Source organism: Tympanuchus pallidicinctus, unplaced genomic scaffold (assembly GCF_026119805.1).
Source record: "Tympanuchus pallidicinctus isolate F22 unplaced genomic scaffold, pur_lepc_1.0 scaffold51, whole genome shotgun sequence".
NCBI lineage: Eukaryota > Metazoa > Chordata > Aves > Galliformes > Phasianidae > Tympanuchus > Tympanuchus pallidicinctus.
The window spans coordinates 502,482-529,329 of NW_026294771.1; the positions used below are offsets into that span (position 1 = coordinate 502,482).

Here is a 26,848-nt window from a genome sequence, read left to right on the forward strand (position 1 = left end):
GCAGTCATGGAGGATGCAAAAATGACTGTCTAAAGATTCTTGCTGCCTGCAGTGATGCTTCTAAAGCCACTCAGAAACGGTGCTGCAGTCCTCTGTCCTGTGAATGAGTCGTCGTTCCACCAAGGAGTACCACAGTCTAGATTCTGCCAAAACAAACTTTATTGCACAAAAAAAAATCTTATGTACAATAGTATATAAACAAGGAATCTTAGAGTGACTCTTGTGCATATATTTTTGACTCAGTTAGGTCTAAAAATCTGTTGCTAAAACATCTCTGCCTAAAGCAGTCATTTGAGGATTGTCACTTTGAAATGGAAACATTCAGAAATGGTAGGACAGACAACATTAGAGCTAGAAAACTAATACTTCTCTTTTACAGCCACATGCTAGTTATGTGAATAGTGTCCACAATAAGGCATTTTCTTGTTTCATTGTATGGGTGGATGGTAATGCCACATGCATCGCAAACAGATTTCAGAACCAGCTCTGCCTTGAGAAGGCAGCAGAGTCACAGCTCTATCCACAATGCTACTGAATGGTGACAAACAACGTGACATTTACAACAGGATTACAGAGGCAGAAAAGTAGCATACTGCTCATGATTTCTCAGGAGACCCTGCTGCCTCCCTGAGACCTTATCTGAAGGTGAACACAGCTTTATTTACTCTCTTTTGGTGTATGTGTTGAGTGAGTCCTATGTAAGTTTAGCTTTCCCTTGAGGGAAGGTAAGGTTAAAGTCTAATTCATACCAGTGACAGACCCAGGGGAGGTTGCTTGCTAGAAGGGAGGAAAGGTTCCCCTACTTGTTAAATGGCACATTTACAGTTCACAAACGTTTCCACCTTCCAGAGCTGCTTAGAGAGCAGTGTGCAGGCTTCTAAGTTCTGCAAGAGCCAATATAAATCAGAGACTGAAAATAATTCAGTGACGTATAGGACAATGCCTTTCTGTGCAGTGCATGGCAGGGGTCTTTTGGCTTTTCCTCCCGTGCTTCTTTTGCTTTTAGAACAAGAATGACTGCACTGAATGTTCTCCCACTACCAGTATGCAGCAGAGCCGTGCTGGGGGAGAGGGAATGGGACAACGTGCAACTTTGTGCTCAGCTTTCTATCAGCGTCCTCATGAAAAAAGTGGATGAAGCTATTTACCAACAAAACATTTTACTGCTTCCATCAATCATCCCCGGGGTCTTTCACCATGGAGAAGCTTTTATTCACCTCCACCCAAGTTGCACTGAATACATATTTGACATAATTGCACTTGCAGCCAGCACACACCTCTCCTCCAGCCTTGCTTTTGCTCACGGTAAAAAGCTGCCATTTAAAACATTCAAAGTACTGAAGTGTTAACTTTACAACACTCGTTGAGCTTGGCCAAGTTTGGCAAAGGAATTTCAGTCAGTAACTAAGTGTACACCTCTGGAAAGCTCCACCTAGAAACAGTGGCTTCCTGAGCTAAATTGCCCCTTATCGTAGCATTTCAGTCTGAGCAATGATGGTTGCTGTGGGGAGGGAGGTGGCAGGAGGAAAATGAAATATTACACTGACTGGAGAGATGGAAAGCAAAAAGTACTTCAGTGAAGGAAACAAACCAGCTCTCTGTTCAGAGCAGCCAGAATAAAACACTTCTAGAATACTAAATTCAAACCAAAACCTTAAAGAGTTACACAAACAAGACTTAGGGTTTTTTTTTTTAGTGCTCCCCTATCTCTGAACCAATGATTTTCTCGCCTTCCCCTTCCCCAAAACACCACAATGAACAGACCTGCACTCAATGTACAGATTCTTGCCTTTTCATCCTCCCCTTTTGTGCCTGAAATCTCAGTGGATGAAGCCACCCACGGCTTGTGTAAAGCTTTCAGAAAGGAGCCCAGATTCCACCACTGCTCTTTATCTTTGGTCTGTCTAGAACAGTGTCTAGAAGAAAGACATCGGGTAGATGGGCTCTACAGAGCAAACAGGCTCCATCTCTCCCAGTCTGCACAAAAAGGTTTCATCCAGGCACACGGTGCCTGGGCCATGTCATACCCCAGACTCATCAAAGCGCTCCCACAGCTACAGCTCCATGTTCAGCATGGCCCCAGGGAAGGCCTCACTGTAGGAACAGAAAAGCTGTAAAGAGGAGTCGCAGTCTACATCTCATTCTTTAATCAAATGGAGACAAAAATAATAATAATAATAATAATAATAATAACCAGTGTAGATGTTTTTCAAAAAATAACCTGATGCCACATGCTCCGGATTTCTAGTAGAGTAAGTACCTTGTAAGAGTAGCCTGTCACAAGCTTGGCTTTGTCTAGCATGAAGTCTTCTCGTTCAGCGTTATCCACCAGAGCAGTAAAAGGAGACAGAAGATATCCCACAGTTTTCTCCACTCTGGCATTGGTTTGGTTGTTGAGTCTGTCAGGGGTACTCTAGTGTGAAGACAGAACATCCCCACGGCTTGGCCTCTCCGTTGGTAACGCAGCTCTAAGCTTTGGAGCAGCCCTGAGTGTCTGTCTCTGTCTCAGAGGAGCTGCTCTCAGAGTCTATTTCTGTATTCTCCTGCTGATGTTTCTCTTGCACCTTCTGCCGAATTCCTTGCAAACGGATTAATAGGGACTGATAGTCAAAGTGGCCTCGTTTTTCTCCAAAAGGATCCTGGAAGGAAACCAGAGATGAACGCATTCATATACACCTCTTGGCAGAAGGATAATGGTCTAAAGAAAGCTGTACAGTAACTGGCCAGCAAAGAGTTGAATTCCACCTTGTGATCAATGGGACCGTGTCAGTGGCCTCACAAAACTCTAAACTGATACCAATTGCTCTTCCCTTACCCACCAGCAGTCATTTTGTTGTAGAAGGCCACCAGAGTCATCAGGCACAGCTTGTCCTTTGTGAAACTACATTTTAAATCAAGATGCTGAGCTGCTTAAACACTTACTGCTTTTATCCCTATTCCATGTTAAAGGCAATTATCAGGGCTATATGAAGGAGTGGTGAAGTTTCACCTGTCCCATGTGGCTCCAGAGTTAACAAGACAGCACATCTGCCAAGCACTGAACCAATATTATATCTGTCTAGAGTGACTTCATTTCAAATACAGAGCAGTGGAGATAACAGTAGCAAATTGTGTTCAGACTCCCTGCACTGCTATTTACGTGAGCAGAAAACAGACTGTGGTAGCCACCAGCTCTGCTCTGAGCACAGCAGTCCCAAGCCATCGTGTTCTTCAGAAGTAACCTAGCTCTGGCTCCTTGAAGAAGAAACAAGAGTTGATCACACCTGACAATCCTCTGATCTCACCAAATACAGCCTTCAGCACAGTGCTCTCATTTTCATTTCTCGTTTTCAGGAATTTCTTGCTTCAAACACGAACCTTCCTGCTTCAGGAGTGCTTTCATGTTATGAATTACACAGTCAGTGATGGCACTGACAGGAAAGAAGGGCTCAGATCAGAGACACTGGATCATTAAATCAAACACCTCCATCTTTTCTTAACAGTGAGATTTCTCAATGAGTCAGACAAGAGGTGCCTGATGAGGGAGGAAGACGTGTTCAGATGCAAATAGCTTGGCAGTCTATTCTGTAAGGTCTATTTTCCTACAGAAATGAGCTCCTTTGTTCAACCTGTCTGGATGTATTTGCCATATTGTCGCTGTTCCCCTAATCCTTCCTCCTCCAGATACTTTTGCCTCAGTCAGCCACTTTCAACTGCATCTTACAGAACAACTCTGACAGTGTCAGAGAAAAGTTCCTATCTGTACCAGCAAAGAAATCCATGAAAAAGAAATCTTACCAGCACCTCAAGAAAATGATGCAACAGAGCTCAGCTGCCATCAGTATTGCATAGACTCTATGGGCCTCCCCTGCTTAACGCCAAATCCACATGAAAGCAAACTGCACTTCTTTAAACAGTGCTATAAGTATCTGCTTGCTCTGAGTGTGGCTCAGGTCCAGCACTGAGTGGAATCCAACAGCCATGAAAACACTGTGTGCATACTCCAAACTCAGGAAAGTTAGTGTTTTATTCACAGGAGTTCCATGGTTAACTCAGAGTTGAGTTAACCACAGCGGATAGAAACTGTGGTTGAAGCACAGCTGATAGAAAAGGTGCAGATCCACCCCATGTTGCACATCACACAGTGCAACTGTTTGTCACTATGAGTGTATTTGGAATCCAAGTTCTGAATTGACAAGAAAATCATCTGCTACCCACCTGCATCGTCTGACCTTGGAGATAAAGTCTCTCTTTGCACACCCCTTCATAGAAGTCGTAGTATTCCATGAAGGATTTCTCCATTACACCCCTGAACATAATCAGAGAGCAAAGAGTCAACACAGAATGACAGTATTACAATGGTGGCATCATCCAGGGTCACAGCATCCCACTGAACCACAGTCATGTAATCAGCACAGCTCAAGCCAGACAACTGGGTACAGCGAGGCAGGACAAAGAACAAAACAAACTGCAGCATTGCTGCAGCTGAACAGACCCTGCACGTGTTTCTACAACAGCTGTGCTTTTCTCTCTGTCTGAAATGTTCTTTTTTTTTCCCCTCTAAGAGAAGGCACATTTCTTCCCAAACACAAATCAGAAGATGAAGCCATTGTGCACAGTAACACAGCTTTGATCATTGCACAGCTCCTGGGCACGACAGAGATGCAGTCATCCATTTCAGAAGAAACAAAACCACTTTGCACTAGAGCAGGACGATTTAAAGATTCCTCTTCTCTGGAGCACCTCTCAGGATCTCAGGAAAGGCAACCAGAGAATCTCAACCTGTTTCCCCACACCCGTTTTCTTATGCTCCCTCCCTGCCTCCTTTCCATACCGTAGTGGCTCAGGGCAGGGACACTTTCCTTCCAACATGTCACACACTGCTACTCGGATGGTCTCATGCCGAATACACTCATTATAGTTCTTGCTGTCCCCAGGGTGCCTCTCCTGGAAATAGAATTTGGGCCAGTGAGTCCATGTTACTGGAACGGCTCTTCGTCTCTCTCTCTTGAGACTGATGAATTTCACTGGTGCATGAACCCACTACAGCTCTGTCTGTTTTGTGTATGCTGAGCTAATTTATACAGGAGAAAAAAAAAAAGGAAAAAAAAAAATAGCTGGCACCATTTTCTACATCTACAGAGTCTTGGACTCGCACAGCTGGGGAGGCAAGTCAGCTGATAGCTGGCACAGAAAGCTGCCTCTCTCTGGGATGCCAGAACCATGAAAACCTGAGCAGTTTGGTTTCTGTACCACAGTGTGTCTCAAGGAAGCTGCATCAGGAGCCATGTAGCAGAAAAACGCCTTTTCTTCTTCTGTTACTTTTCACTATGAGAGCTAAGCAGCCTCCAGTTCAGAGCTTTGTAATTCCCCCCCCCTCAAGCTCTGACCAGAGGCAGAGCAAACTGAAAAAAAGCCAAGTGACACAGCCTTGCTTTGTCCCCATTTCCAGAATGTGTTTCGTTACCAGGTCAAGGTGTGGAGTGAAGGGAGAAATTGCTGCAGAACCAAAGATGAACCATCTCCAACTCTCACCTGCTCAAAGCCAGGTTCATTGTGATACGGGTTCTCAGTCATCAGAGACTGGATGGAGATGAGGACTGAGGAGATGCTCTGTGCTGGGCTCCACGCAGGCCCGGTCCAAGTGCTGAAGCATCAAAACAGAAAAGGATCAATTAACAAGGCAGGATCAGCCCAGCAACAACCATCTCTCTAAATATCAAAGATAAGAAAGCTCAGAAAACACATCTTCACCTTACAGAAATGACAGGAGAAGTAACAGCTGCTACAGAAAGACAAAGCACTGCACACTGAGAAAGTTTCCAAGTCGAAGGCAGTTTATTCTCTCAGTCAAATGAGAGCATTAATCTGAGCCATGCAAGAGGCTGGGGAGCTTCACAGCTAACACACAGAGGGAATCACATGTGAGCTGAGGAAAAGTACCATCTTCAAATACCTCTCAGTGCACTTCAGAGCTATGGCTGTAATCTTGTACAGCACCCTGAAGCAACACATGCTGCCAACACTACAATAAGTCAAGAACTGCAGCTGTTTAAGAAGTTAAATCTAACTTTGCAGACTCAAACAAGACCATTACTTGGGCAGTTTGTAATGCAGACAGCACAAGGTCTGCCACCAAAAGCACTCATGGATGCCTTGCTGTAGGAACAAGGTGCTCCTTTAATATGCGTGGTGTAGCAAAAACCTCCGCACAGAACAACAGGTCAGAACTGCTACTTGCCATTAATATCCCAGCTCCAGATAAAGAGCTGCTTCCCTGGGAGCTGAACAAGGATGTACTGACCCACATATGCTCTTCCTAAATTCATTCACAGCTTCCCATTGCTGGTAAGGCTGAGGCTCTTTGTTCACTCTTCAATAATTTAGCTTCCATGCCAAGGCTACAGTACATGAGCAACGAGGCAGCTTGCGTGGAAGCTGCTGGGCATTCAGCCCCCTGAGCTTCAGACAAGCCCTGCACACCTCAGTGCTTCCCAGGCATTGGCATCCAGCTCACTGGATCAGAAAGGCTCCCTCACTGAGGAAAATGTTTCCCAGCACACTGCATCTCTCACCCAGCCCTGGACCAGCAGATGAGTATCAGTGACTTGAATCAACTTTAGCATAAGGGACACGGTGCTGCTGAAACCATCCCAAAGACAATAACCACAGCTGTGCTCAGATTCCTGTTGTTTGATGAAACCCCTCCAGCAATTCAAGACATCGCTGCCCTTTCCCCACTTGGCTGCCTCTACCTGCACCAGTCCAGAGCCTCAGCAAAAGCCTTTTCTTACTTGCAACTGAAAAACCATCACAGCTGGGGTGGGGAATATCACACTACAGCCAGAGTCCCTCTGGTAGAGCCTAAAAGCCACTGAATCAGCCAGGACTCAGTTTAAAAACCAAGTATGTGAGTAACAAGCATTTGCAGCAGTGGAGCCTGTTGGAACAGGCAGCATGGGAGCAGGGATTGTAAATCATTAGACCTACCCAGCCTCACATACTACATGTAGGTGGAAGCCCAGAGCACTCAAATGGCTTTCAAGGAAGTTCTTAGAGGCTTTTAATCTTATTTATTTTTAAACCCACACAGAGGGAGGAAATTAAAACCACGAAAACCTGCATTCAGAAAGCATTAAGGATCAGCTTGCAAAGAGCAAGAGCAGAAGAAAGGCAGCGCTCAAGCCAGGGCTTTGCAAGGGGAAGCAGAAAAGTGACAGTATGCACTGAACTTCATGCTTCCCCTGCTCCGCTCTCAGATGCTTTTAGAGACAAGTTAGACTCTGAGCTCAGAAGAGGAATTTGTGCTGCTTTACGACTCTGATCCAGTGCATAACTTTACAGAAGCATAGAGGTGCATCCAAGCATGTCTGGGGCAAGATCAGGGCACAGAGCATTGAGAAAGATGTGCGAGGCACAGAGCAGCCAGTGGCTACCTCCTGATTTCCCACCAAAACAGCCAAAGTCTCCTCTTACCCTAGAATACTCAGGCAGACTTTCCCATTGCGGTAGAAGTTGGGGTTAAACCTCACTGTGTTATTGCCCGTTGTCATCAGTTTGACCCTTGGCGGGTGGATGGGATAATCTGGAGGACAGCGAAACAGGAACAAGAAGAAACCCCCTTCATAAGGCGTGTCAAATGGGCCTGTGATCAATGCATGAATCTGGAAAACAAAAGCCCATCTTGCGCACCACTTCAACATTGTGCAGCACCATCAAATCCTCAACAAAGCCAACCGAAGGCAAGCAATACCTCCACCCAGGCATGGACACGGCACCTTCCCCAAGCACACGCCACGTGCAGGCCATACACAACCCCCCCCTCTTTCCCTCCTTAGCCAGAGCCACTGCTGCACCCTTCTCTCCCCTCTGCCACACTCAATGTGCAGAGCAGGTTTCCAACGCGAGGTTTGGCCACAGTCCACGGCAGCTGCCTCCCATACATCTCAACACAGTCCAAAGAGGACTGAATCACAGTTCAGCTGGTGAGCTCTGCTTTAAAAAGATTTCAAATATGAAAAAAAAAGGCTAATTTTAGCAAGAAAAAAAGGCAGATTTTCTGCCAAAACTAGAACATTCCTCAATTTTATGGTCTCATGCTGATTTGGTTTTATTGAAACCAATCATTTAATTACCTCTGCCAGGATCTGAAATTAAGACCCCATGCTCCCCTCACTAATTACCTTCAAAAATCTCGATTGCATACCAGGAAATCTGCTCCCATTGGGCTATTAGGGAAGCTTCCTCCTTTTCCATCCTCCTGAAGTGATCCAAGCAATCTCCTTTAATGATCCTCTTACCCACCTAGGATGTTAGTTAAAAACCCCAAGGCTGCTGTTCTACAAACCCGCATTTCTGCTGAAGGGCATTTTGGCACTTTTCAGCCTTCAAACCCAGGGAGGTCAGAGCTCCAGCAAAATGCCCAAGGTCTGAGCTGTCTGCATACAGACACTCCCTTTTGCACTATCTCCAAAAATCCAAGAGCCCTAAGCCAGGCAGGTGCTCACACTGAGGGAATCAAGGCAGTGCCAAGTCTGTCAAGGGGGTGAGAGAAGTGTGCAGCAGAGGAGAAACCAAAGCAACCCCATACACACACACACACACACACACACACACACACACACACACACACAGAGCTTTCTCAGAATCCAGCACAGCCAGATGAGGTGACACTGGCTGGAGAAAAGTAGCATCAGCCAAGGAATGCACTGGATCACGATCACTGTTTGAGCAACACCAGCCTCCAAGATCACTGCACTCTCTCAGGCGTAATTGGCAATTCCCTATCCTGGAAAATCCCTAGAGCCAGGCAGCCAGAAGGGGAAGAACTGGGGCAGGAGAGGCAAGAGACACACCTGGCCCTAGGGAACAGATGTGCTGGAGGTGATGTGATGGGAGTAGCTACACAGGTCAGATCTGCATGAACTCGTAGAATTGTTTGAGTTGGAAGGGACCTGTAAAGGCCAGCTGGTCCAGTTCTCCTGCAATGAACAGGGACACCTACAGCTCGATCAGGTGCTCACAGCCTGGTCCAACCTGACCTCAGGTGTTGTCTTCAGGGACAGGGTATCTACCACCTCTCTGGGACAGGGATGCTGTTACCTGTGAGAGCCAGGCAGGCAGCTCCACAGCAAGACAGCATCTGGGCCCAGGGATAAATCCCACTGCCAGATCACAACAGTTAAACACCTCTGCCTTCCATAGGTGACTTACATATAATTCAGCATTTCCAATGACTGACAGGTGTTCCTCATTTCCAGCCCCTCACAAAGCCCCCCACGCCCAACAGATTTCCATAGAACTAATCCAGTGATTCTTTTCAAGCATCTGCAGGGCAAAGAACAAGCTGGGTTGGCACTCCACTAGTTCATAGGACTGTCTTTATCTGTGGAAACTCCCAGGTTCCTGTGATGGTATCTCTCCACAAAACCATTTTTTCCTTGACAGCCTCCTTCCATTTAAATGCAGCCCAGATTGTCACCAAGAAAAACCAGAGCTGCACTGTGCTCTTACAGGACTCACCCTGACTTCTTGTTTTGAGAGAAGGGATTACACCATTTGGGAGAATCCTCAGAGCAGCCACCAAAAGCAACACACAGAAGAGTGGGAACTTGAACCCATTCCAAAGAGTCTCTTACCTTGGTCATGTCATGGGGATCAGGCACAACAAACATTCCCGGGGGCGGTTCCTTGTAAATGGACATAATATCCCTGCAACAAAGGAAACAGGAATTAGTCAAAATCTCCCTTGGTGTTCATCAGCCATTGAGGCATGGAATGTTCTAGAGGACGAATCTGCGTAGAGATGCAAAGGGACAGATTTTTAAGATGGAAATTTGCAACTCCAAGTGGTAGATGCTTTCCTTTGGTCTGACTGTTTCCTGGCTGAGTTCTCTTAACTTATCATAAACAATAGTTGAAGAGCACAGGCAGCATTCAATGAATCAGTGAGGCATCAGACCTCAGCACCTTGGCTACCTGCTGTCTTGCTTTTTACCCTGAATCAACTCCAGCACCTAGGAATTAACAGTAAGCTTCTCCTAAGGTCAGCACAAAAAAGCTCTCATTGGTGAATGTTGTCACCCAACAGAAAACTTTACCTCTCTGTTTTCTCTCCATACACTTGGGCTATTTACAAAGTCCCTTCTGCAGACCAAGTCACTTTTTTCCCCAACATACAGTGACTGAACTGTGTCCAAAAACCGCTCTGTCAAGTTTGGTTTTAATAAGACAGTTGGTTCAAGTGCTATTAGGAAGCACAGACACACGCACACAACTTCATCACAATGGTTTTATTTCCTGGGCTAAACGAACTGAAAAATATCAAGTTTACAAATACACCAAACAGCACCCATCACCTTTCATTGCCAAAAAGCTCCCCATCACAATCAGAGCTGAACTGTACTCTGGGACAAGCTACCACTAGACCTGTTCAGGAAGCAACCAGAATCCAGAGAGGTTTCAGGGCAAGAACGAGTTTGAGAACAACAGGAGAGCTTTGCCTTCCTACTCAGCATTATGAAGTTTATTGCTTTTGGTGTTTGGATGGAAAACTGCCAAAATATCTGGTGCCATCTTTGGAAGACATTAGACAAGCTCTAGAACAAGCAACAGAACAAGGATGAGCAAGAGCCTGGCAGGCAGCAATACTGCTCTGAAGGAAGAGGAAGAACTTGCTGTAACAGTGCCAATATCTCTAACAATAAAAGATCGTATTGCTCACGGTATCAAAGGCTATTGACATACTAGGTTTAACCAGATGATTCTTAAAGAGTCAGAGCAGCCAAATGGGTGGGCACCAACCAGGAAAAAGGATTGCTACCGGCAGGTTTAGGATAACATCTTGCAAAACTCAACTTGATTGCTGATGGGAGCAGAGGAGCTCATTCCCTTCCTATTTAACAGCATCTCCACTGAGCACGCTGCAATCCTGAGGGCAGGATGAGGGCAGCGTGCCACACAACGTGGCTGCCAAAGGCCACAGCAACAGGAGGAGGATATCCTAGAGGGTCTGTGGCCTTCACCCAAACACCTGAGTACAGAGCCCTGGGGCTGCACCTAAGAGAGCCCCGGGCACGGTAATGAATTACAGAATCATTATGGTCCGAAAAAACCTCTCAGATCATAAACCCAAGCCCAGCCCACCCCCAAACCACGACCCCAAGTGCCACATCTCTGCAGTTCCTGAACACCTTCAAGGACGGCAACTCCACCACCTCCCCGTGCAGCCTGCGTGCCGATGCCTCATTGCTCTTTTGGAGAAGAGATTTCTCCTAATACCCAACCTGAACCTCTTCTGGCACAACGTAATGCCATCACCGTTATCCTACGGCTGCTACCTGATACAGAGGCCGATCCCTTCCAGTGTTTCTCCTGACACTCCTCTTCCCCAGCGACCGCCAGGATCCGTCCCGATGACCCCAAGGACCCGTCCCCAACCCCAAAACCGGCTGAACCCCTTGGCGTGGCCCCGGTTCCCCGTTACCGGCGTAGGAAAGCGGGCGGCCCCGCACAACCACGGAGCGGGACAGCGGGGCTCCGTCGGAGCTCTCCGTGCCGGGGAAGGACAAGAGGAGGCCCCGGGGGAGGGGAGGGCAGGGCGGCCCGCTCACCGTTTGATTCGCAGCAGGCAGGCCGAGCTGGGCCGCTCGCTGTCCCAGTCACCGCTGACCGTGGGGTCCCAGAAGGCGGAATGCGTGAGGAGCGCGGCCCCCGCGGCCGCCGCCGCCGCTGCGGCAATGGGAGCTCCGCCGCTTCCCGGGGCTACGCTGGAAGCAGCCGGAGAAGAGCCGAAACCAGCGGCCGCCCACAGTTCGGCGGGGATGAAAACGCCGGGGTTCCCCGCGCCGCCGCCAGAGCTGGTCGAGGTGCCGCCGCCACCGCTGCCCGCCGCCGCCGCCGCCAACACCGCGGCCGGAGCCGACTCCTCGGCGGCCGGACTCTCCGCCATTCCGCGCCCGGCCTCAGAGAACGCCGCTTCCGGGACTCCGCACCAACGAGTCGGTCGGCCAGAGCGGCCACCGCCTCGCGCCTCCTCCACCGATCGCCGCCCAGAGCGTCACCTCCTACGCGCTGCCCTCCCACTACCGGCGCTGACTCCCCCCTCCCCCAGCTGCCATAGAGTCTCCTTTCGATACCAGAGGGGCCCTTCCACGGAGACCGCCCTCTCCTCCCAATAGGCTGTGCGTCGCTGCGCAACGGCGCCCCCTGCTGTGCCGGCGGACTGCAGAGGCAGAGAAGTCGGACTCTTGGAAATGGGAGTTTTTTCGAGGCTCAGCAGGGAAGCAGCTGCTACGGAGATGCTGAGCACGGCCCCGAGCAGCCATCACTGAACCATTTTACTCCCAAGGTCACTGCTGCCATACCAGAGATACACAAAATAATCTGGTTTAATCCATTTCATGCACAAAAGACCGACGTAAAGAAGAAACGCAATCAGATTACGCGCCAGAAAAGGTCAGGTAACACAGCACTGCGCTGTGAGGTGAGCAGCTGACACACTGCCAACTACATCATCTTAACTGAAGGTTCCCAGGGACCTTCACTGATAGTTTTACCCCCACACTTCACAGGGAGCACAGATAAGCTTCCCCCGTGCTCAAGAGAAATCTGCCTCTCTCCAGCTCACAGCTGTCTGTGATGCACTTTACCTTCTCACTGAAGGAAACATAAAAGCACAAGTTAAGTTGTGCATCATCCTCTCTATCAGCAAGGGTTTCTGCTACTGCAGTCCAGCATGGTTCACATTTAAAACAGATGAACTTCAGCTGAAGTAGAAATCCAGGCATACAGAACAGGGTCCTCTCCTTTGAGCAATTACGTATTTGTCCCCACCTGGCAACCTCTCTGAACATATAGAACCTTTCCTCTTTGCCAGCTAGTGGGTTTTGTCTGGGCTCTTCCTGGAGACCTTTTCTCCAAGCAGTGTCAAGAATGAGTTTGTCTGTTTGTTGTTTTTGGGCAGAAATCAAAACCCTTCTCCAACTCCTTTCACACTGCATAGGCAGCTGTTACAAAGGAACAGAGAAGTTACTGATATTCGTGTCCCCAGGCGTGTCCCAACCACGCTTCAGAGGCTTTAGTATACACAGACACTGCATTAATTCAATTACCTAAAGCTGATAACCAGACTAGCTTCCCACATGGTTACCTTCCTTAAAGGCACAGCTGTCTTACACTGGGTCCAAGATTCAGCTTAGACCTCAGAACTTCTTGCTCAGTGTGCTCCAAACTCTGAAACAGCTGAGGCATGCAACTGTTGAGAAAGAAATAACACTGTCTGTGGTCCTGTGCTTAAACCAAAGCTTTGAAGAGGCCTATGAACAGTGTGACCTTGAAACCATTTTTCTTTCTTTGTTAAAGAAATCTCAGATGGTACTGTAACGTATATCCTTGTGTACTTGCACAAGGACATATGCCATTTTATAATCCAAACTCCTTTAATACACTCTGTACACTCACCTGTACCCATCACCTTTTCAATACCATAATCTTCAGTAATATTATGTGGAGATAATAATGTTTTGTCAGCTCAAATATAAGAATTTGCTTTATTAGAGCAATGCTTGTTGGGATCACTGAATAAATCCGACACAGTGGTTGAGCTGTTCAAGGACATCCTCTTTTACTTGGCTGACTTCATTTCTCCTTGTTGCTGCCACCATTTCACATTCCCACTGCTTTATCAGTAGGTGTTCCTAGATCAAGAATATTACCCTCTTCAACTAATACATCAACATCCCCCAATGGCTTTCCCAATGATGGACCAGCACATAAGAAAAAAAAAAATAATAAAGCCACCACTTTATTTAGAGAAATCTTTTCTTTAATTGTCAGTCTGGAACGCTCTGATGGAAGCAGACTCAAACCGCCGAGGACAAAGTGATGGAAACTGCAGCCACGCCAGAAGTTGTCACATGGCAAAGAGGATAAGGAATGCCACCATCAAACAGAAGAGCCCCATGGCCTCAGACAGGGCAAAGCCCAGGATGGCATAGGAGAAAAGCTGCTGCTTGAGAGATGGATTCCTGCATGTATACAGGGGAGGGGGGGAACAAAAAACAACAAAGTGAAGGTAGAGAAAAAAAAAAAAAAGGACCCACAGTGAGAAAAACAAAACACAACTAAATAAACCAGACCCCAAATCACATCACAGAAAGCCAGGATTATGCTATACAGTCATCAAGCTTTGGAGGATGAACCAGATTTATGGCAGATAGCCACCATCTGGAATGAAAAAGCCATGATTTTTCCCTGGGTTTAACGATTTTCAGTAGCCATGTGAAACCCCCAAAGCTAATTTCACCTGCCCTGGTGGTACCAAGCACCAGTTGCCATTGATGACTAGTGCTTCATTCCTTCTAGGAGGAGGCAGAGCTCCACAGAACTTCTGCATCACCCAATAGTAAGTATAGGGTGGATTTAAACAGTTCAGGCATTTTATTTGTTTAAATGAAATGATGAAATATAACATTCCTTTTACATTCCAGAGAGGAATGCTTCAGTTAAAGTATGTGATTCTACACGTTACACATATAGAGTAGAACATAAGCACCAGAAAAAGCTCCTCTCCTCTAAGTTTAGTGCTAGAAAGGAATAAATTCAAGCCAGCCTGGCATCTTACTTACCTGGCATAGCCAATGATCAAGCTGCCAAACACTGTCCCAATACCTGCTCCTGAACCAGCCACCCCAACTGTGGCAGCACCAGCACCGATGAACTTAGCAGCAGTGTCAATATCCCGGGAAACTGCACTAGTTTGGAACTCACGGCGGGTCAGCTGTGGATAGGACACACCAGCTGGCTGTGGGATACATAGAAAACAGGTTAATGGCATTGAATCATCAATATGGAAGTCATCTTAATAAAATGTATTTTCACCGTTTATAATCTACTCAGGACAGAGCAAAAAAAAAATGCTCAGCTACCACTGGTCTGGGCTAGAAGCTATATCTCTTTACTAGCCGTTGTGATGATGTAAAAATCTTACTCCTCCACCTCTGGAGGAGTCATCAAAACATCAAGCACAGAAATACGGGAGCCAATTTAATTTACCACATAAAAGAGTCTTACCTGTACAGCCTGAGCCTCAGGCCTGCTGAACACAGACACTGAAACGGGCCTGGCCAGAGCCCTGGAGCAGCACCGGAACTGAAGCAAAACAGATCGTTAATTCCTACAGTTAGATGCACCCTCATTAATTCTCATAAAAGAACAGTGTTAGAAAATTTTCGAAATGTTTTAAGACTGAAAAAAGCATAGACAAATTTAGAGCATTCCTACTCCAGACAGTTGGATTCAGCCCACGAGGAATGCTGTCACAAGCTGCAGGATCACAGCTGTTACTTCACAGCTCAGCCATTATCACAACCCCAGAGGTTTCATTCCTAGCTTGTATTTTGTGACAAAAGGATGACATCTCTGTGATAACTGCTTATCTCACACTGCTGTTGGGCTCACAGCCCAACAAATGCTTGCAGGGACAGTGGGCATCACTCTGCAGTCACCAGAGGTCACCTTGTTCCCCCCCCTTTATTACCCACATATAAAATGGCTTTGTGGGACCCTCTCTCAGCCAGGACCGCCCAGAGTTCTGATCGCTGCCCCATTGGCCTCCATACCCCATTACACCCCTCTGCAGACAGTTCTTACCAGAGCCGGAGAGCTGAGGAGAGCCAAAGAAGTCGTCTGCATCTTGCTTTACCTATTACTAATAACGACAAGAAGGAATTAGGAATCCCAGTGCTGCCACATCCTCCTCGCGGCCCAACCCCACAGATCCAGAGATCCGCATTTCTCCCTTCCCTCATTCTAAACACCCCAAAACCACCTCAGCACAACCGAGTCCCGGACGGAGCAAAGGGACAGCACAGTCCCATCAAAGGGTACGGTCCCGGCCAGGCACACCCCACCGGCCAGGACCAAGGCCGCGGTGCCGCTCGAAGCCCCGGGGCCGCACACGGACCCCACCTGCGCGGCGTCCACTCCGGGCTGCGACGGCGGCGGCTGTGAAGGGAGAGCGCGCCCCCACCCCGCTCACCTTGCCGTGTCCCCCAGCGTCCTCCGCGCCGATTGGCTACCGCTACACGCAGCGCGCGGCATTCTGGGACAACATCCTCGCTCCCCATTGGCCGAGGTCAGGCAAGCTCCTCCCACCAGCATCCGGGATAGCAGCATGGGGCGGGAGGACTGTGTTACGATGCGGGCCTCCATTGGTTAGTTATTTTCGCTACGCGCTCTGCGATTGGCTGGCGGCCTGGAGGTCTCCCAGAGGATCATGAGGCGCGCGGGCCGCTCCTCGAATCATAGAGCTGACCATGGAGATGGCGGTCGTTGCGGCCCGGGCTCGGCCGTCCTCTCACGCTGCTCTCCGGTACACCGGAGGCTGTTGCGGCCGCTCCTGTTTCCCGTTCCATAAATAAAGGTCCGTTCGAACACTGAAACTCGTCCTTGCGTTTTGTTTGCTTAGCGAAGCACCCCGCACCGAAGGCGGTCCTTGCGCCGCGGCACCGAACTACAAATCCCAGCAGTGCAGGCGGGGCTGAGCCTGGGGAGGCGACCCTGGGCGGGGCGGCAGAGCCTGCGGAGGAGCGTTCTGCTTTTCCTGGTGCTCCGCTTCCTCCTCGGAGCTCTCCAGCCGTGCCTGTCGGTAAGTGAGCCGGGACAGGGTGTGGGGTCCTGGGGATGCCCTGCAATCCCGTTGTCCCCCTCTTCCTTCCCTCCGCTTTTGTTTCAGTGCAGGGTGGAAGGCTGATTGTGGACGGGGCTCGCTTACTGCTGAGATGCTTTCACATTCGATTCCCGGCAGTGAGTGCAGACTCTGGGCCGGTGGAGCTGGGAGCGGCACCCCGTTCCACTCCACGGCTTACGTAGGGATGCTAACAGGGGCTGCAGTCAGGGCACCCCCCCGTGGCATGTAACTTGGCACATCAGCTTCCTGCCTGCAGCTGGAAATCAGCCTCACTTAAGAAGGGTTTGGTCGTTTTTGTTGTTGTTGTTGAATCACGGGATGGATTGGGTTGGAAAGGACCTCAAAAATCACGTAATGCCAACCCCCCTGCCAACCACTACATCAGAATGGGCAGGGCCTCATCCAAGCTGGCCTTGCACACCTCTAGGGGTAGGGTGTCTGCCCTTCCCTGGGCCAGCACCTTTCTGCCCTCTCAGTGAATAAATTACCCTTGACATCTCATCTGAATCTCTTATTTTACTTTAAAAGTTTCCCATTTGTCTTATCGCTATTTAGCCATGTAGAAAGTTGATTTCCTTCCTGTTTATAAGTATCAGAAAGCTGCTATCAGAGCATTCTCTTCCTAAGATTGCATTTTTGGAATGCTGCAGCTTATAAAGAGAAGAAAACAACAGCAAAAGGAAACCAACCAAAAATCCCCAGAAAGAGGTTGGACCATGAATATCAGAGGGAGTGTTGTATATTCCATATTGCTCTGTGTGAGGTGTAATTATCTCATTACCTCGGCTGTGGGCTGGGGCTGACCTTTACTTATTGCCATCTGCAAAGGTGGGGCTGTGACCATTGCCTTGGTGGATCCAGCCTCACAGGACCTCTTCCTGCACTGCTTCAAAACTGTTCATGTAACAAACTTCATCTTAGTAAGATGTCTTTCTTCTCTACTTCCTGGAAATGGACTGCATGCTGTATCATCAGCACAGCCTGTGTGGCCATTGGGGTTGCTTTTCTGCAAGATCACTGTCATTTTTGCTGAAAAACAATACTTTTTCATTTTTTTTTCCCCAGCAGGATGCGTTGTTTTGCTGCATCCAAGCACTGAATCCCACCAGCAGACATGCATGCATGCTTTTGCTGCTAGAAGGCTTTGCTGCTTCTCTTCTGTGTAGCAGATTTGTAGGGAGGTCAGCAGGGTCTGGCTTATGGGGTCCCAAACAGGAGAGAGGTTGTTACATTACATGGGCAACCCTAGAGTTCCAGGCACTGTGGCTGGGAAGCAGTGGTCAGTCTTACGTTACTAAAAAGGATCTACAAACTGTCTTGAATTTAAGGAGCAGTCTCATCACAGCAGTAGGGACTCTGGTGTTCCCTTGTGCCTTGCTGATAAATATTGGCCCATGTGTAGAGGACCTTACAGCTCTGTCACTCCAAACTGTTCCTCTTCATATCCTTCCTGGACACAATTATACTGGCAGCACGTGGAGATGAGATAATTACATTATGCTTTCTCCTCTCCTAGACTTCCACAATGGATGAGACTTCAGATGAACCTCCCACTTCTGCTGTCATTTTAGACAGTGGCCACTTCTCCCAGGTCGTCTTTAACAACGTGGAGAAATTTTATGTTCCTGGAGGAGACATAACCTGTCACTATACTCTCACACACAACATTGTTCCTCGTGGGAAGGACTGGGTGGGCATCTTCCGGGTAAGTGAATACTGTGCAACCAAGTACAATTAGGCAGCTTCTGACAGAAACAAATTGTTTGGCATTTAGTTGATACTTCACCATTAGGAAAGGTCTTAAGGCTTTGGTAGAACACGGTAAAGAATTTATTTTCAGCGATAACCTTGTGTCGTGCAACATTTTTCTTGTGCTCAGGGACAGAGTGCCAGAACTCTGTTGTTACTTCAACAGCTTCAAGGCCAACAGAACAGACCATGATACACAGAATCTGTGAAGAACAATTGCATTAAAGACCATACTGGCACCATCTCTTCCAGTATGTTTCCTACTTCAGTGCTCCCCTCACTTACCTAACACATTCCATAGAATAAGGCATAAACTGGTGAGGATCTTTGATTCATGCATAGATTGCGATTCTTAAGAAGTCAGGATTTCGTTACAAAAGTCCTCCCAGCAGCTGGTCTATGTAGTACTACTGTCCAATTGCCACAGGATAAACGTGAAGTATGTAATCCCTTACAAGAATTTTGCTGTTGCAGGTGGGATGGAAAACCACCCGAGAATATTACACATTCATGTGGGCTCCTCGGCCCAGTGATGTCCATGGTGATACTGCTGTGCAGCAACAGATCCAGTTCAAAGGTGGGCTGGGAGGTTGGGTCACTCACAGTATATTTGTGCAGGTGCACACACAGGCATGCACACATCAAATCATTGCTGCCACTAATAAGTATTATATTCAGAATTACAGAATATCTTAGTAATGTGCTTTGGTAAACTTCAAATCCCAGCAGCCTAATAGATTTGAAAGAAATACTTCAAGTCTACTGGGTTCTGCAATCCTGTCTGAATGATTTTGTCTGTGTTCCAATCACTATCACGAAGAACTAGCAATGGTGAAGGAACAATATTGAAGATGTCTGTTTTGCTAGCTTCTGACTTTCTGTGCTAGATAGGTAAGAGACTCAAATAATTAGAAGCTGCATATGACAGTGTTGTTGTGTTTGTCTGAAGCTTATTACCTGCCCAAAGATGATGAATACTACCAGTTCTGCTACATTGACCAGGATGGTATGATCCGTGGAGCCAGTGTGCCTTTCCAGTTCAGAGCAGAGACTGAGGATGATATTCTGGTGGTTACCACACAGGTATGTATCCTCTCGTCCCCTTCTTCTTCCTGCCTTTGCTTTTATTTGCCTTCCATTAGATGGGAGTAAATGTGTGCACATGGGCAATAACTGAAGTGTTGTGAAGCCATGCACATTTATTTTGCAGTTGGAGCACAGTGGTTTTTTATACTTCCACTACAACTAAACAACTTTGCTTGCTAGGGAGAAGTGGAAGAGATTGAACAACAAAACAAGAATTTGCTTAAAGAGAATGAGGAGCTGCAAGCCAACTGTGCAAGTCTCCAAAAACAAAATACAGATCTGCAGGAAGACCTCAAGAAGACACAGGTACAACAAAAGTTCATATATGAAGTCAGAAGCTTTAATTCTGAAAGATAAGGTAAAAAGTCTGAGTCAGGTCATGCTCTGTTGTATTCTTCTGGGAGAAAATGAAAGAGTTTTCTTCCTATATTATCTGTTTAATAATTTAACAAGGGGTACAACACCTCTGCTACAGTAATAATAACAGTGATGAACAAGAGGCATCATCAGAGGTGGGGTTCAGGAACATATTAAAAAATGTTTGGTAGGCTCTCCAGAAATTTCCAGCCCAGCCCTGTTCCCAACGTTCCTGTTTTCTCTTTCAGTTTTGCTCAGGGCTTTGTGTAAACAAAACGGGGTCTGAAAGATACAAAGGAGAGATTTTCCTCCTTCAGGTGGGCTGCCTGGAAGCATTGCATTTTGCAGTTCCAGTGCAGAGGAGGTCTGTTGCCTGAGTCCCATTTTTTTCTTCCTACTGACCTCATTTTTGATTTTCAGGAGCTACAAAATGTTTTGGAGTCCCTTAGGAGCAGCACTGAAAAATTGGAGCTGGAGCTGAATTCCCTGAAACAGGAAAATAAACACCTGAAGGAGCTGAATGAGTGCAGAGAGGCAGAACTGCACCAGTAAGTGTATCTTCAAGATCAATTTAAACAGGATTCCATGCAAGCAAACATCTTGCTGCTATGGATTAAGTTTCCACTTGTGAAAGTGTGGTGTGTTTTGACTTGCTTTGAACAGATTCAAGGAGCAAATTCAGAATGTAACCTCTGAAAAGGAACATCTGGAAACCAAACTGAAAACAGCCCTGGATCATGTTGATCAACTGCAGGTAGAAAACACATAGCTTCCTTTCTTTTCTTTTATGGACAGTCTCTGATGGTCAGCCACAGGTTCTGGAGGTTTGCTTCATGCACCTAAAAGATCCTGTGCTTCTCAGTCATAACTATTTGTATTCACTTGCTGCCCACTCTTCTTTCTTCCTAGTCTCAACTTCTGAGTTATGAGAAGGAAATTGAAGAGCTGGTTCGTTTGGACCATGACAAGACTAAGCAGTGTGAAAGTTTAAAGGAAGAGAATAACCAGTTATGCTTGACTATTACTCAAAAGGTAAAACCTTCCCTGAATATTAGGATGCTTGGGGAAGCCAGGGAAGAAGCTGAATGGTGTCCTTTGCAGTGACTACATAGAAATACAGTTCAATTTTAGGAAAAGTCTAGGAGATTTCATGACAAGGAGAAATCTCTATGGTGCTATGGGTGTCCACACAGGTAGTTCTGTGAACACACCACCTTGCAGATTCTTGTGGTACAAACATACATTTTAGTTTTGGAAGAGATGCCTGTCTAAGTAGACTTCATAATTCTGATTCTCTGTAGCAAGAAAATTCAATCTCTGTCTTCATCTTTTTTGATGAAGCAGATAGGTGGGAATTCAGAATGGATAGTTAGCTGATTGCAAATTGTTACAACTAGGCAAAACTGTTTCAGGGTGGAGACTTGTATAAATAAAACAATTTCAATCTGCCTAGACTATCTGCAGTTGCTTTTAGCTCCAAAAGGAAGCCGATGAGTAACTGGTGAAAGGCAGCAACCTTGCTGGTTTCCTGTATGCTTACATTCTGTCCCTTTCACGTTTTTACTGCTGTAGATTTGCCATTTAATAATAAAAAAAGATGAAAAGATGGAATATAGTCAGAATGCCATGAAACAACCTTTACAATATAGTTTCTATTCTGTAGTTTAATGTTCTGCCTCACATTCCTGACCTGACATCTTCTTTCTTTGATTTCTCTTTGCAACTCTACCTGTGAAACTCTGGGAATTCTGATCAGGAGGAGCAAAAGAAAGAACTTAAACAGTGCCTGGAGCACTTGAAGGGATCAGAGGCCAAGCTGACACTTCGTCTGCAGAATGAACAGGTGTCCAGCATTTCTAGGGGTGCAGCTGGGGGGGGGGGGGTGTCTCAAAAGTGCTGAGTACAGAGCTCTGCTATATTGTGTAGAATTTGCTGGTGTCTGTTTAGGGGAGCTGACATTTACTTTAAGCCCCTCTGACTTCAAAAATGAGGTGCCTAAAATAGATATGATTACCTCTGCTGTGATGCCAAATGTTCAGGGTTCTTACAGTGACACTTTGAGAATGACTGCAGAATCCCTATGGACTCTAGCTTACCTAATTTACTGATTTAATCCAAGATTCATTCTTAAGGATGTACTTGCTATCCACAGTCAATGCAGATATCAGAGTACCAGGAAATGTGTCAGGCTTGGAGGGCTCTTACCTGCCAGGGTAGAATCCTTTTCTTTAACCTCTCACTTTGACGTGTTGTACATCCCCTCTCATGGGGGGTCACATCATCCTCTCATGCTGTAATGAAAATACAGAGCTGAAGTGGTTGGTGACACAGAGTTGCAATAGGTCAAAATCTACAAAATGCTAAGACTCTTGTTTGAAGAGAAGGTTTAATTGTTGGGAATAAATGCAGTTAGAAGCTGCCTCTATACGTGAACAGTGCTTGGAGCTGTCATCTTTTTGTTTGCTAGTGTCCTACAATTTAGCTAACAACACTCTTCCTTCATAGCAACAAAACAGTGACTTAATGAAAGAGCTGGAAGAGCAGAAGCGTTTGTTTCAGGCTTTGCAAGCAAAAAAGAAGGAATCTGATGGGGAAAATCAGGTGAGAACTTGTCACAAGTCCTTACGTTTTTCACGCATTGAATATGACAAAAATCTGTCCATTAGTGTTCAGTTCCACTGACCCCTCCACCAAACAGATTGCTACCTGTGCCTTTACAACTGCAAGATTCTTTTCTGTCTTTTAAAATGTATTACTCTATTGCAGTCATCCTGTCTGCCTGAGCAGGCCACAGAATAGATCCTTGCACTTCCTTTCTTCACTTTCTGTCAAGCAGGACTAAGACTGAACTATCTGAAAACTGAAGAGCAATTTTTACTCTGGTTTAAGAAGAGCTGTGTTAGTTCAGTGTGTAACTTCTCACTGAATTGGTCTCTTGAGCTCCTGCAAATTAATTTTGCCCTTCTGTCCCTTTGCAGCTATTAAGGAAAGAGAATGATTCCCTCCTGAGGCATCTCTCTCAGCCTAGAGACGTTTCTTCCTCTTTTGTTGCTTCACAAGCCCAAGCTTTTGTTCCAGCTCCTGAAGACTTGGTATTTGGAAATCCCTATCATGGTGAGAATACTTTACATTCTGTCTGATACCACAAATACACAGCAGTAAGGGTCTCAGCCAACTGTCCTCCCTTTCAAATTGGATGCTGTGGAGAATGCATTCTTAACAGCACCTGTGTAGCTTTGCATGTTTGCAGATGACTTGCCAGCTGCAAAATGCTGCCAGATGTTAAGAGCTGATTTAAGTCATCAGCAGTCTGTCATTTACTGCAGAAAGAGACATCCATCACCTAGCTCCTTTGTCAATGGGACAGCGAGTTCTGTAGCTTATGTCCAGTTTCTATAGTCCTAAATGTAGAGGTTTAGATCCAGAGCCACAGCCTCACATTTCAAGAATTATTAGTTATTGACACTGTTATTACATGTTAGTTATTGCACTGTTGATCGTTTGAAGTGGCTGAATGAACTTTTTCTTCTTTTTTCCCCAGCTGCAGGAGCAAATTGGGCAAGAGGCACAGGAATAGTAAGTAAAGGAGACATGAATGGACATGAATGAGTGACATGCAGACAAAAATCAGTAGTTGAGAATGAGAAGCACCAAGTTCAGTTCTGTAGCTGGTCGTCCATTTATTGTTTTAGTCCTGGTAATATAATGGACAATAAAATGGAACCATGTACACTTAGTCTGTAGAATTAGTAACATGTCAGGGAAGAGAAGTTCTGTTCACCTTAATCTTTAAAGAACAGCTTTTGGCAGCATCACATGTCAGAATGAGCAACTGCTAAATACCTTATTATTTTGTATTGCAAACATTGACTTGTGCCATTTAGGAGTTTTAAGTGTTATTTAGAGAAGCTTGGAGACATTTGAAAACTTCAATGCATTACAAGTCAGAAAGACTTGCCCAAAGCTGATGATATCTGACTAGCAATTTTTTTCTTCTTTTTGAAGAAAAAATACAAATACAAATTTAAAATTGTCTTTGTTTGCATTTCCTTTGTACTCCAGGATTCTATCAGGAAATGCCCCATATGCAATTGCATTTTTCCTGATAATATTGAAACAAGAGACTACGAGGCCCACGTGCAGGGCCATCTTCTGGAGTGCCCAGTCTGCAATGGAGCTTTTGACAAGTCCAACCAGCAGGTGTTTGAAGACCATATGTTGTGCCATAGCCTGGAACGATTGTGAATCCTTATCTGTTCTGTACAATAGGTGGTGGAGGCTGCAGCTTAGAATAGACCAAAATTATTCTAGAGACTTGATCTATGCTGGTAAGAAATGGAATTGTCATCCCCTTAAGTCCTCTGCCTTGGATCAAACAACTGTGCTTGCTAAATGAGTTAGAAATCCTGTAATTAATAACTATCCAGGTAGGGTTTAAATAACAGATCTAGTACAGCAGTACTCAGCTGATACAGGTCCATTATAATGGTTTTATTATTCAGTAGAGCACTGTGATTGCTAACCAAAGAGCAGAAGCATTGCATAGTCTTTTAGGACCACACCTTCAGTCTGGTTCAGCTTCTGGAACATAGAGTTAAATACTAATAAATACAGAAGTCTAAATAAGAATATATTTTCCTTTCTTCTTTTGCCTCTAGTCATAAAAAAGTGAAATATATATTTATAAAGAAAGTACTTGTTTGTAGATCTAAAGGTCTAGGGTTCTTCTTACATCAGAGTAGGCAGTATAGCTTAATGTACAATGAGGTGCATGCACTGTTGTCCCTTTTTTCCTGTATGACCAGACTGAAAGTAAATGGTGATACAGTCTGTGCTTGTGTGGTCACTCTGACACTGTCCTGTCATGCATCCATCTCATGGCGAGGGAACCCTGATGTTTATGAAACAGGGAAAGTCAGAATGGCCTGGAGCCTGTAGGAAAGCAGTAGCTGAGTTGTCATGAGAGTGCTGAGGATAAATGGGCTCTCAGTCTTGAAACTGGGCATCTTCATTTAAAGGAAGCGATGAAAACCCTCCTGACTTAAAATGAAGAGCCTGTTCTCAAACCAAAACATTGTGATTGAAAACTGCTAAGTGCCTTGGGACATTACAACGCTTTGTGGATGGATTATCCAGTCACTATTTTTATTTCTGCTTTGGGATTTTCAGATTATGATTAACAGTCCTTTTGTCCATGCACATACAAATGGGTGAAGTTTTATTATCCAGCTGTGTTAGACGTTTCCTGCTGAATATCTGAAGCAAAAGAAAATCATAAGAAGTTTACATAGAGTCTTAAGACCATTAAGAGTAACAAAGACTTTAAAATGTTTTGATTCTACACGTAATTTTTTTAATGTAGGTTTAAATGGAGTATTTCTGCCTTTAAGATGTACACTGGTAAGCATGATTTTGAAAAATCTGTAAGAGAAAATAAGAGCAGAGAAAAAATAAAAGCTGTACTGAGAAAGACCTTGAAAAAAGATGACAAGTGATTTAAATAAATTGGAGGAATTGTTGGTGTCTTAATGGAGCTATTTGCAAGCCTTGGATTACTTTCTGAAGCTTTTCTCTAACAAAGTACTTAAGCACATCTCTGAATAACTTTTAGCATGCAACATAATATCTCAGTGGTTAGTGGGGCTGCTGCTGTCTAATAGCATCTACTGAACTGGCAGATCTGCATTGGCTTCTGTCAGCATGGAAATGTATCAAGAAAGCCAAAGGATAGGATGTTATTCATTACTATAATGTGTATCAACATTCCTGATGTATCTTTATGCCAATTTTGGCAAATATTCTGTCATTGTGAGGCTAATTTTTAACTGGGCACCTGTTTTCTCAGGAAATACCCCACTGGTTTCCAAGAAAATGCTCCCACCCCAAAGCTTTTCTATGCATCCTCATTTAAAATTACATTTTCTTTTCCTTTTCCAATTCTTTTCCTGCTTTACATCTTGACCAAAGCAGATCAAATGCAGAGCAGAAGCAGTCTTTATTAAAACTCCAGCAGGTCACCCAAATACCACTTACCAGCCCTGCTCATTTTCTACACTGTTGTTAATGCTGGCTTTAGCAGCTCAGATCCTAAAGCCCAGCCCTGTCATTAGAGGTTAGTTGTGTTACAGTGCTGTGCCCCTGAGCTACCACTGCCAAGTGTTGATGTTGCTTCCACCCCTTGTAACACTCTGGTGCCGACCATTTTCTGCTTGCCACCTCCTACCATCTCCACGAGACCTCAGAGCCCGTTTTGAGGTGCCAGCCATAGGACACAGACAGCAAGCAGGTGGCCGGCAGAGGGGGTCAGACTGCAATAAATCTCACGAGGATGCTGCATTTCAAAGCGTTTTTAAGGTATGCCATTTGTTTTCTGTAATAACGATCCAGATTCAGACTTCCAAGACATAATATACTTCTGCCTGACACATCCTGAGCAGCCAGGGACCAATTTACCTCCAAGTACAAACTACACTGTGTTTTCTAAGCAAATTTTCATTTTACATGTAATTTACAGCTTTATTTATGTTACTGATGTATTTAACATTTGGAATTGCAGTATGTTTCAACCCTATCTCAATTGTATGGTTTAAAACAGAAATAGCTCAAATGGTTGATAATTAGATCTAATTATACTTTGGATGAGATCCCATTTACGTTGATATGTATTGCATGAGGACCTTGAAATAAATTTTCAAAAGTGACAGTAGATACTTGGCGCAATCTATGTCTGGAATCACATGGAATCTGACTGAATGGGCATTTATTATATATAAATATTTAAAGGGATATAAAAATCTTGCAGGCCAAATGTCTGTGGATAGAAAAGACAAACCATATGACAGCATCTCCCAGCTGCAAAGGCATGCTGTCGATTGCATAGGGCACCAGACTGGCAGTTCTTTCCATCAGAAAGACCATCATCTTGCCTGCAAAAAGGTTTTTTTTTGGTGCAGAAAAATGAGGTTGGCCATGAGGCAGACAGTTACA

The 26,848-nt window shown here is 45.6% G+C and overlaps 3 protein-coding genes across 5 annotated transcripts; 1 reads left to right on the forward strand and 2 right to left on the reverse strand.

Annotated features, from left to right (window-relative positions):
- Positions 1 to 141: 141 nt before the first annotated feature.
- UBE2Z (ubiquitin conjugating enzyme E2 Z) lies at positions 142 to 12,025 on the reverse strand. The gene is made up of 7 exons (XM_052705012.1): positions 11,592 to 12,025; positions 9,618 to 9,690; positions 7,456 to 7,643; positions 5,515 to 5,626; positions 4,814 to 4,926; positions 4,198 to 4,288; positions 142 to 2,639 (listed from the first exon to the last, which is right to left on the reverse strand). The coding sequence occupies exons 1-7, from the start codon at positions 11,927 to 11,929 to the stop codon at positions 2,469 to 2,471; spliced, it is 1,086 nt and encodes a 361-aa protein (XP_052560972.1). The 5' UTR covers positions 11,930 to 12,025; the 3' UTR covers positions 142 to 2,468.
- Positions 12,026 to 13,767: 1,742 nt separating this feature from the next.
- ATP5MC1 (ATP synthase membrane subunit c locus 1) lies at positions 13,768 to 16,094 on the reverse strand. 3 transcript variants are annotated; one of them, XM_052705010.1, is made up of 5 exons: positions 16,019 to 16,094; positions 15,631 to 15,688; positions 15,052 to 15,129; positions 14,607 to 14,782; positions 13,768 to 14,006 (listed from the first exon to the last, which is right to left on the reverse strand). In XM_052705010.1, the coding sequence occupies exons 2-5, from the start codon at positions 15,670 to 15,672 to the stop codon at positions 13,892 to 13,894; spliced, it is 411 nt and encodes a 136-aa protein (XP_052560970.1). In that variant the 5' UTR covers positions 15,673 to 15,688; positions 16,019 to 16,094; the 3' UTR covers positions 13,768 to 13,891. The 3 variants fall into 3 exon arrangements, with proteins under 3 accessions (XP_052560970.1, XP_052560969.1, XP_052560971.1); XM_052705009.1 differs by having other exon boundaries at positions 15,949 to 16,064; XM_052705011.1 differs by lacking the exon at positions 16,019 to 16,094 and adding an exon at positions 15,809 to 15,934.
- A 400-nt stretch (positions 16,095 to 16,494) lies between these two features.
- Positions 16,495 to 26,567, forward strand: CALCOCO2 (calcium binding and coiled-coil domain 2). The gene is made up of 13 exons (XM_052705008.1): positions 16,495 to 16,627; positions 18,186 to 18,374; positions 18,893 to 18,995; positions 19,368 to 19,501; positions 19,685 to 19,810; positions 20,282 to 20,409; positions 20,525 to 20,615; positions 20,771 to 20,893; positions 21,618 to 21,704; positions 22,367 to 22,462; positions 22,840 to 22,975; positions 23,403 to 23,437; positions 23,924 to 26,567. The coding sequence occupies exons 2-13, from the start codon at positions 18,195 to 18,197 to the stop codon at positions 24,104 to 24,106; spliced, it is 1,422 nt and encodes a 473-aa protein (XP_052560968.1). The 5' UTR covers positions 16,495 to 16,627; positions 18,186 to 18,194; the 3' UTR covers positions 24,107 to 26,567.
- The last annotated feature ends 281 nt before the right edge of the window (positions 26,568 to 26,848 follow it).

Bases quoted from the DNA above. Each gene is read 5' to 3' on its own strand.
- ATP5MC1 (XM_052705010.1), bottom strand. From the start codon at position 15,672: ATGCAGACGACTTCTTTGGCTCTCCTCAGCTCTCCGGCTCTG. The intron at 14,783-15,051 runs GTAAGACTCTTT...TGTATCCCACAG, and splicing joins CTGAGGCTCAGGCTGTACAG to CCAGCTGGTGTGTCCTATCC. The intron at 14,007-14,606 runs GTAAGTAAGATG...GTATACATGCAG, and splicing joins TTGATCATTGGCTATGCCAG to GAATCCATCTCTCAAGCAGC.
- CALCOCO2 (XM_052705008.1), top strand. From the start codon at position 18,195: ATGGATGAGACTTCAGATGAACCTCCCACTTCTGCTGTCATTTTAGAC. The intron at 20,894-21,617 runs GTAAAACCTTCC...AATTCTGATCAG, and splicing joins GCTTGACTATTACTCAAAAG to GAGGAGCAAAAGAAAGAACT. The intron at 22,463-22,839 runs GTGAGAACTTGT...GTCCCTTTGCAG, and splicing joins AATCTGATGGGGAAAATCAG to CTATTAAGGAAAGAGAATGA.
- UBE2Z (XM_052705012.1), bottom strand. From the start codon at position 11,929: ATGGCGGAGAGTCCGGCCGCCGAGGAGTCGGCTCCGGCCGCGGTGTTG. The intron at 7,644-9,617 runs GTAAGAGACTCT...TTTGTTTTCCAG, and splicing joins ATCCCCATGACATGACCAAG to ATTCATGCATTGATCACAGG. The intron at 4,289-4,813 runs GTATGGAAAGGA...GATTATGTTCAG, and splicing joins CCCTGCCCTGAGCCACTACG to GGGTGTAATGGAGAAATCCT.